Here is a 10299-nt window from a genome sequence, read left to right as displayed (position 1 = left end):
TGATTAAATATAGGCAAAATCTGAGAAGGTGTTTGGTTTGATCAGGTTTTATTTGGGCAAAATTGAATAAGAAGAATTTTAAATCTTGGTCCCATTTCACCTGACTATTCAAAATCCACCAAATTATGATAAGGTTTTTGCACCAGCAATACTGATGTTCCCCTGGGTAAGAATGAAATGGCTGGCTCTAACACAGCATGAAACACCAGCATCACCTATTTCTATTTAAATTAGAAAATAAAGGTGGTGTTCTTCCCTGTGAGGGTGCTGAGGCCCTGGCACAGGGTGCCCAGAGAAGCTGTGGCTGCCCCTGGCTCCCTGGCAGTGTTCAAGGCCAGGTTGGATGGGGCTTTGGGCAACCTGGGCTAGTGGAGGGTGTCCCTGCCCATGGCAGGGGGTGGCACTGGGTGGGCTGTGAGGTCCCTTCCCACCCAAACCATCCTGTGATTCTAAACTAGTAGCAATTTATTCCTGAAGGCTTGTGTAAGCTCTCAAGATCCTTATAGTCCCTTAGTTATAGCATGTAGGCATCAACCATTATTTTAACTGAACTGGTGCCCCTGGGCATTTCCACCCATTGCGTTACCGTGGCTGAGCTGAATCATTCAAGACTCCTTTCCCCAATGCCCCTCCGCTTCTGTTGTGAGTCTTGTAACCAGCCTTCAGGCTTTTAACAGGACTGAACACCATGACTTGACAGTGATTTATCCAAGTTTCTCAAAGAGATAAAAGATGTGGCCTTGTCTCACATCCTGAATCACTGCTGACAGTGATTGGATGCTATGATGGATGATCAGCCTTTGGGGAATTTGCCGGCTAATGAAACACTGCAATCAGTTTGATCAAACCTTTGTACAGCTTCACCCAAGGGAAATCACATAACTCAGCCATGACACCAGCAGCAGCTTTCCCAGAAGGTTTCCTTTAAAGCGACAGTGAAACCTGGTATTTCTTCATCTACGATTTGCAGTTTCACAGTGAACCCTCCAGCCTGCGGGTCCCATTCTAGGAAGAGAACAGCACCCACGAGGAAGCCGTTTCTGAGCTATGCATCCGGAATATTAACAAAGGCGTAAGGGTCGTGACTACAATACCCAGAGGTTGTTCACAACACACTGGGCTTCTCAGGCCGGCAATTAGCAGTGCCAGGGGATCCTGGCTGGTTCTTCCAGCCTAATTCCTGCAACACCTCCAAGCCGAGGATCTCTAAAGGCTGCAGAGAGAAAATCAAGAGCCACGAGCTATTCTGACACCAGACACACAGATCTGGATGGGCAGGGAGGTGTTGGGAGGAGCGTGGGCTCACGGGGAAAGGGCAGCCCTTGTGCTCAGATGATGGCTTCGCTTCAGGATGTCCCTTGGCACCTCCCAGAGCCTGCCATGGTTTGTGCCAAGGGCTGCAGAAAGGGGCAAACTCAAACCCAAGTCGTGGTAGGCTCTAGTCCTAGCCCAACCAGTTTAATACCTCCTTCACCTTAAGTAATTTCCAGGTATGAAAACAGACAACTGTATTCCTCCTGCCTTACAGTTTATTTATATGGCTAGCATTTTTGATAATAGATGTGCTTACTCTCTAAGTTTCAGATGACAGGAGGGATTAGCAACATCTCCTGAAATGCAGAAAGATAAGAGATAGTGGGAAGAACTTGGTTCAAGACTTTAGTGATATCTATTCTTGGAATAGTTTCAGTTTCAGTCATACCTTGTAAAAAAATCAAATGAAACATTCCTGTAGCATCAAAACATCTTGTAAACTGAAGGGATAATTTCCATTTTCCATTGTGAACACCTTTTGAAAGAGTTCCTCGTTTTGACATACATCTCCCTCAGGTTTTTAGAAATCAGAGTGGAATGCCTGTTTCAGTTTTATTGAAGCAAAACCTTTCAGTCAAGAAGTGTGCATTGGCTTTTTTTTGTGAAATAAAAAGAGATTACATCTTAAAAGCATGACATACATGCCTTGAGAAATGGAAAATGCTCATGCCTGCTCAGCTCTACATGGACTGCACATGTAAGAGCATGGCAAGACCTTTGTGCAGGACAGGAGATTCCCCACCAGCCACGATGGCAGAGGACGATGAGGACCCTCCTGTGTGGCTATACAACCATTTCAGCAAGATGCTGTGCCTTGGGCCAGTGCAAAAATGTACATGTGTCCATGAGCATCTGTACACAGACTTACAGACATGGTGTTGAACACCTTAGCCAAAGCGCAGATTAAATGAAACAGCAGCTCTCCCCCCAAGAAGAATGATTTCTTTTGCACTGACAAAAGGAAGCAGAATTTTCTGGGGTCACATGCCAGTTGTAATCTACTGAACTGTATATTCACAAAGTATTGATGAAAGAAGGTTGAAGAATATCTCAGTTCAAGGCAGCACTAACAAGTTCCTCTAGGCAAGCCAGAGCACCGCAGTGCGTACAGGTAAATGTGACCCAGCTAACGGGCCAGCGCTTCAAACCCTCCTTCCTGTGACACTGGGGGGTTTTCCGATGTTTAACAAATTGAGACTCTGTAAATTGGACTAGTTGCAATCCTTATGCTCAGTCTTGTTCAACAGAGTAGGTTTTGAAAAGCTCGCTCTAACTGTAAATCACTCAGCCCACTGCCCTCCAGCCACAGTGACAGCAGAGATCTGTAAAATGACTGATGGGTCAACGCCAAACCTGGAGCGACTGAAGCTACAAGAGGGGCCCCACACCAGCAGCCTCTTCCACATTTATGTTTGACTTAGGACCTTTCTGTATGTTGCACCGACAAGTGGGGAAGGAGGCTCCGTCCTGCGGCACGGCCATTTCGGACCCAGCCGCCGGCGCCAGGAGCCCGCGGGCAGGCAGGGACGCACCGTGCTCTCTTGGCACTCTGAGCTTTGGTTTCCTCTTGTTTCTCACAACACAAGTCAGCCTGAGCAAAAGCAGATGACTGTTCTTTGCTTACCTCTAAAGAGAAAGCTTTCATTTGATGAAAATAACCCCTGAGTATGTAAAATAAGGATCTGATAGGAAGGTTCTACAGGCAGCATTTTCTGTAAGCTCCTTACAGGGACAGATTCCAAAACTTCCCACTACATCAACATCCTTCTGTATGCAAAGATAAGACATAATTTCTTTGTTATTCCTGATGACACCGAATAACAGAGAGCACTTTTCTCTCCCGCGCCCATCAGACATGCTGCCAGCAGCATCAGCATCGCACCTATTCAACTGTCCCTTAAGCAGCAGGATTTTTGCCCATACCTCTTCCTCTAGGGCTCCTCAAGGACAGGTGACTCTTTATCTCTCCCGTCCTTCTCACAGTTTAAGAACGCAGAATGAAACCTGTCTCTCAAGAACAGCAAAGGATATGAGGTTTATAAAGAACGCCTGCTGAGTAATAGATTTACTTTCCCCAAAATAGGAGCAAATAAACAAAAAAAATTGATTTCCAAGACAAACTGTCTTTGCATTTTAACACCAAAAATGCTAATTTCCAGTAATGGCTGTTTCATCAATCACATGCCCAGTCCTGCTGTTCTCACATTGCCAGAATAGTCTGTGACTAAATTAATCAATTGTTTCTGAGACTAATGCTCCAGCAAGTTTGGTACCTTGTGTATGCATATTGGCTTATTCCTCTCTTCCACATAGACGTAAACTGGAGGCAAGCTTTTACTTCTACTCACACCCATCCTCTGATTGCGGTCTTGCAGATCACCTTGTTTTGGCAACACTGTGCTTCAATTCCTTTCCCCAGACAGTATATATGCACACAGCTCCGTACTTACGGTCACTCCTACAATTTGCTGTGCCAACAAAATCATAACCACTGCAAACAGTCCACACGGTGATTATATATTACAAAGCAAGCTGCGTGTTAAGCCACACGTTATTTAATTCAGAACTAAAGACTGCATTACACCTGAAAGACGTTCAAATCCTTTTGCTGCAATTACTACTGTTAGTCTTTTTTTATGGTGTGCCTCAGGTTAATTTGATGTCAGTTTTTGCGTTTTGAGAGAAAAAAAACCAAAAAACAATCAAGACTGTTTTATACTTCATGCGCACATCCAAAAGGCACCCTGCTTTTGACCCGCGCATCTCGCATCCCTGGGATGAGTGGGAGTATAGAGGAATGTCAGCTGAACACAGGCTCAGCCCTGACGTGGAGTAAGGATGCGACTGTCTGCTGAAGTAACGTGGCTGTGATTGCGCCCGTTGCTGCACTAACAATGGGATTTTCATCTCAGCCCTGCTGCAAACACCCAGCTGCTGCCATGTAAACGAGTAACTTGGGTGACTGCAAAGCTAAGACAGCCTGGAAGAGTCTGGGTAACTTTACATAGGTGATTGATCATCTAGGTAAACTTCTGAAAAGTTTATCACACCTAATTGGGGACTAGGAAGGGCCATATCAGACCTGCAGACAAGGAGCACTACCTAAAGTGAATACAATAGGAAATATTAGCTGCTTCTTACATTTATCCCATACAAAAGCCGAGAGACCAGTTCTTCCACGAAGATAAACCTGTTCTGGCCTCTTAGTGGCAGCACGGATTAAAGTGGAGTGGACTTTTTGTTTTAAGCTTCCTATAGCATTTAACTATCTAAAAGCATGTATACGTGTATTTCTACCCTTCTTCCCCTATTGCTGAGCCATGCTAATGGATTACACGAGCACCTCTAATCCTTTTCAGTGTGCATTACTGCAAACCATTTATCTTGAACCACTACAGAACAGAGTTTTACCTTAGCCAGTTTATTTTGCACTGGCAAAAGCAGCGGGAGCACTCTCATGATCTACTGCCTCAGCTCAGCATGGGAGCTGTCGCCATGCCCGTGTCTCCCCGTGGAGCAGCGGTGCTGAGACCCTGCTCCTGCCCACCTTGCTGTCTGCCTTCTTGAGCAGGGGACTCCTTGGTAGCCATACGTGCACCAGGGATAAGCACAAACAAGAGGCTGTAAGATGCTCAGACGGAGGGCTTGCTGCCAAAGCCAACACACATTTGTTCGCAGGCTCCAGCTCAGTCACCAGAACTGTGAAACATCATCTCCTCCTCGTACGCCCACCGGCTGGGAGAGCCAGCTTCTGCTTAGAGGCAGTTGTGAGGTTGCTGATAAACTGTTCTTCGTCACAGTCTGTTGCAACAGAAAGTTTCAGCAAAATGACCTGTTTTGTCCAAAGCTTTCCCTTGAGTTTTCTCGGTCTGGGGTGGAATTGCTTATCAGAGGACACAGTCCTCTCCACAACAGCCACTCAGCTGAGGCCTCCGCAGGGGTGTGGGCTCAAGAGCGTCCTGGCTACTCACACTGGAAGAGAGAGACCTCTGCCACTGAGGCTACACTTGGCCCAAAAAACACATTACATTGCAGGAATTTTGGCAGCCTGCTGTTTAATGCACACGTGCAAACCTAGAGACCCAGCTCCAGCCGCGTGCTGCCCTGCTTTGGAGCCAGCACCCAAACCCGGGTCTGCTCCCAGCCCGCTTCGTGCCCTGGCCGAAGAACTGAACAAAGGGCAACTTCCCTCTTTCTGCTTTCTTGAAGCAAGCAAATACATTTGCACTAACTCCCTTGTCTCAGTGTGGACTGAGAACGTTTTTTGATCTACTTGTTCCACAAGCCAAAAAGGACCCCCCCCCCCCCCAAAAAAAAAAAAAACAACAAAAAGGGTTTCCTGCTTGGTTCTTACTTCTGATGACATACATCGCTTCTAAAATTCACCCAGGACTGCTGGGCTTGTAAACCTCTGGTCTGCAACAGCAGCTGAACGAGGGCTGACAGTGAGCAGAGTGCCCAGGTTCAGAGCATTCAACAGCCCTCCAGCTCCTCACCAGGCTTAATGAAGTGTAATGAAAGGAAATTAATGAGCTTTGTCTCCACTGCCAAAGGAAAGGGCAGCTGGAAACATGCAGGGACCCAATATGAATTGAGCATGATTAAGTATGTTATAACTACTGTTCTGAATAAAATGGTGCTGTTATACCTAAATAGCCCACAGCAGTCCCTTGTCATTACAGCCATTTAGCTGGCTCTGCTTTAATTGCCTCTGAAAGCCAGCCAGAAAGGATTTCTTTTACGCCCTTACCAATTTAAAACCAGGGGCAGAAATATGTAAGCACTAACCTGCATCCATTTAGATAATGGGGACTGGGTGGGTGAGCCAGGAAGATAGGTATTTTAATAGGGAACCGCTTGGCACTTGACACGCGGGGCGATGCGACTGTGATGTGTGCGGGCACGGCCGCGCTGAAGGACGGCTGCCACAGCCTGCGGGTGGGCTGCAGAGCTGGGGTTAGTCCCGGGCTACGCCACCCCCCCGCCCCAGCATGGCTCCTGGCAGGCAGCTGTCGCTGTGAGAGCGGGTACCAGGAGGTGCCCGACCCCAACCCAAAGGCACCACCATGCCCCTGGCCCCTCCGGGCTCCGAGCAGGCTCCCCCAGCACCTCTCCCCATGGGGGCTGTCATTAGCAGCTGACAAGTCAGACGACAGCAACGCTCCAGGAGCATTTATTTATCTGCATCTCTGACCCCAGCGATTCTGTGCTATCTAAAAGGCAAGGGTCCCCTCGTTACGGCAAGCGTTCCCTATCTCAGGCTGCACCACCTCACGCTCCACGGGCTGCGGCTTATTGGCTCCACGCTGCTCAATTCCACCGGCACTTTAGCTTTCTCCTTCACTGTTGCCACATTTACCTGGACAAAACTGTCATTGCACCACGATGGAGGAAGCACTCCTCGACATTTTCTGTCCCAAGTATAAACTCCAGCTCACGCAGGACTGAGTCTTTGGCTTGGCTCACAGCAGTAACATGGCAACAGCTCAACTCTGGAGTAACTTCAGTAAAATGTATTTGAAAGAAAGAGAGCAAAGCACATCACAGAAGAGCACAGCATCCTTGTCCGTGTTGCACAAGGAGCTGTACAGGTGCCGAGGCACAGCCCTTCACACGCAGACTGTCAGAACTGCGACGCAGGGAATTCACCAGGATGCTCTGCAGCGCTCGGAAAAGCTTCTCCCAGCGCAAGACACATGGTGCCCGATTTCAAAGCCCGTTGTGCGGGTGCCAAGAGCAGCAGGATGCGTCGCAGCAAGGCTGACGGTGAGGCAGAGCGGTTGTCACAGTGTCCGAGAGCTCCATCAAGGCCCGTGACATGTACTGCCCTGAATTTGCATCTATCCAATTACTCATCAAAAAACAGCAATCCAAATCTAAATTAAGATTTTCTTCTTCTGTATTCTTCTTTGATTCACAAAAATGCAAAGATTACCTTCCTCCTTCAGATTAACTACTTTAAAGGCTCACAGTTTCCTGGGAGATAATTCCCAACTCCCAAGCTCTGGCAATGGAGCAAGACTGGAATCTGGCCTAAGTTCATCAGCTGGGAAAGACCAAGTGGAGTTGTTCTGGAGAGAAGAAAATAGGGAAAATGTCTCCCCTCTTTTTGGGGGAAGAGGACTATTTTAGAAGGACCTTGTTACTCATGTTACTTGTCTTCAGTCAGTCGTCAGATCTGGACGGACTTTTTCTTTACAGAGTACGGAGGAGACTATATGAAGAGGTCACAGCTCCAACCTTCCCTCCTTAGCTCCTAGAAGTCTAGTGTACGATCGAAACGATCCCCCAAAATCTTTGCTGTGGACAATGATCCAGCCTCTGCTCCAAGCACACAGCCAGAATTCATACATGGCTTTTATAGCCCCGAAGTCTTTTGAGACACAAGTTTGAATCCATCGTCCAGGATGGACCTCCGATTGCGTCGTAACCTCTTTTGTCTCTCGAGATAGATGACCACTCCTAGGAGGACGCAGGTGACCAGGAAGAGCACCGTTCCTATAATGGCTAGAGCGAGGACTGTGGCCTCTATCTGCCCTTGAGCCAACTTAGCTCCAAAAAGCCTGATCTTCTCGGACTCATCCTCATCCTCAGATGGCAACTCTGAGAGGCAAATAAAAAGACAGTTCCAATGAGAGCCAGAAATACCACAACTGAAAGGTTCTGAGAAACATAAAAAGGAGCAAGAAAAAGACCCAATGCAATCCAAGCAAGTCAAAGGAGACCTAGCTGCCATCCAACAGACCCTCATCCCTGAGGTCACACAGAAATTTGAGAATGAGTGGTTCTCTCCCTAATCCACTCCACCCCAGGACCTCACCACATCCCACAGCTATTCAGCCCAATCAGCTAACCATTGCTGCCCCCCTTCACGAGGGAGGTGAGCTGAGGTTGCGTGGGGACCCAGTGACTGGGCTAGGAACAGAAGGTCGGAGATGAGAACGAGCATCCAGACCGGGGCTGCCGCGAGCTCCCCAGCCTGCTCCAAGCTCCCCCTGCACATGGCTGTTGTCCCAACCACCGCTTCTCAAGTGCGCTTGCTCAGTCATGCCGGTGGCGAGTCACTTAAGATCCTGAGCTCTCTGTGCTTCCACACAGAGGCAGCAGAAACCTTTTCAGAAAGGTAATGGGTAACAACTGTTGATCAAGGTTTTTGCCTGGTGAGCACACACAGGCTGATGCCCAAGTATGGTATAAAACCAAATTATTTAATATTGTCACTACTGCTCCGACACATTTCCTACTCCTCTTTACACCCATTTTGAGTGAGGAAAACGTTGTTGGGAAGGAAATAACTGAAAGATCAGTAGAGAGAGACTGAAGAGTTTAGGTAGACATCTGTATTTTCAGCTGGTCTGAGCTGGCTCTGAAATCAGTTCAGCTGGATTTATTCACAGCAGCTGAAAAATGGAGTTGTGGAGAAAGCTGAAAAATTGGGGAAAGAAATCACCACCATAAACTATTCACACTTTTACCCCTGAAAATTTTAAAGGGATCTTATCTACTACTCCCCTTCTACTTGGTACTGCTCAACCAAATGTCTTCTCACATCTGTTCTTTCAAACACCTGGAAGACCCAGGGCACGTGCTTAGGCTCTTCTGGTCTGTTTTTCCCCCAACAAAAGGCAGATGTGCTTGTTTGCATGCTGACTTGGTCCCTTCAGCTAGTAATGGTGAATGTGAAAGTTCCCTAAGTCACAGTCATTGACAGTCCAAGGCGGCAAGACAACTCATCTATGGTGCCCCTTGGGTTTTGATTGAAAGGGATAAGACAAATCACCTCCTTGGCAACACCCTCCTTTAAAACCCTTTGAAACTTTGCCAGTTTCTAAGCTTGCACTCTCCTCTGAAGAGGAATCCACACATAGCAAGTACAACAGGATGCGAGGCCGCTAAACTTTTTCACCTAACATGGTCGAACAAGCCTAACAAGCCTTATTTTTATCACGAGAGCACAGACACTCGGAGGACAGATAAACAACCCAGCCTGGAACCCTCCCTGTCATCCAGCAGCAGCCAGGCCTCCGCCAGACAGAGGAGAGGCTGTAAGCGGTGTTGGTGCTCCTCCCTTCTCCTCCTACAGACCTATATCTCTGCACTGATCAGAGATCTCCCTTCCTCCTCCTCCGCCTTGCACACACACAGTAGTTAGTGCAACACACACTGTACCTGGACTGTAGTTTACAACTTCAAGCGCCGGCTCTGAAAAGAAACAACAAGAGGGTGAGAAAGTATTGGGCTGAACAGGTAGAGGTCCAGAACACGGCACGTTTGGCAAGGACCAGATCCAGAAGCAGTACAGTCTTCCAGGGCTTGCAGGTTTTCTCTTCTCCCATCAGTGTTTTCCCTCTCGGCATCACACCAAGAGTGTTTTTGTATTACCTCCTTCAAAGGCAGACCCACTCCCGCCACACAGCCCGTTATGGCCTTGGAAAGCAAGGCGTGATCAAAGTCTGTGTGGTGGGCTGACCCCGGCTGGCAGGGCCACTCACTCACCCCCCAGCAGGATGGGAGAGGGAATCGGAAGGGTAAGAGTGAGGAAAAAACCTCGTGGTTTGAGATAAAGACAACTTAAGTGAAGGGGAAGAAAAAAACCCCACGTGATGCAAAAGCAATCACTCACCACCAGCACACCGATGCCCAGCCAGTCCCTGAGCAACAGCTACTTTGGAAAGACTCACCCCTGTTTTTATTGCTGAGCATGATATTACACGGCATGGAACATCCCTTGGTCAATTTGGGTCAGCTGTCCCTGCTGTGTCCCTTCCCTGCCTCTTGCCCACCCCAACCTACTGAGTGAGAAACAGAAGACCTTGACGCTGTGCAAAGCACCGTTCAGCAACAGCTAAAACATCGGTGTGTTATCAATTCTGTTCTGGTAACAATCTGAAACACGGCACTGTATGGGCTACTATGAAGAAAATTAACCCCATCGCAGCCAAACCCACTACAGAGTGTCACCCACTTTCCAAAGCTTCTCATTTC

General features: G+C 47.9%; 1 protein-coding gene across 6 annotated transcripts in view; it reads right to left on the bottom strand.

The window, feature by feature from the left end:
* Window positions 1-3853: 3853 nt before the first annotated feature.
* HEPH (hephaestin) overlaps window positions 3854-10299 on the bottom strand; it is a 28485-nt gene continuing 22039 nt past the window's right edge. For all 6 annotated transcript variants that reach the window (XM_075762955.1, XM_075762956.1, XM_075762960.1 and 3 more), the window contains exons 20-21: window positions 9484-9516; window positions 3854-7917 (exon numbers count right to left, since the gene is read on the bottom strand). In XM_075762955.1, the coding sequence (XP_075619070.1) occupies window positions 7673-7917; window positions 9484-9516 (278 nt within the window). In that variant the 3' untranslated portion in view covers window positions 3854-7672. The remainder of the gene's footprint in view (window positions 7918-9483; window positions 9517-10299) is intronic.

This window comes from Balearica regulorum, chromosome 11 (assembly GCF_011004875.1).
Source record: "Balearica regulorum gibbericeps isolate bBalReg1 chromosome 11, bBalReg1.pri, whole genome shotgun sequence".
NCBI classification, from domain to species: Eukaryota; Metazoa; Chordata; class Aves; order Gruiformes; family Gruidae; genus Balearica; species Balearica regulorum.
This window is presented reverse-complemented; position numbering and strand designations above follow the sequence as displayed.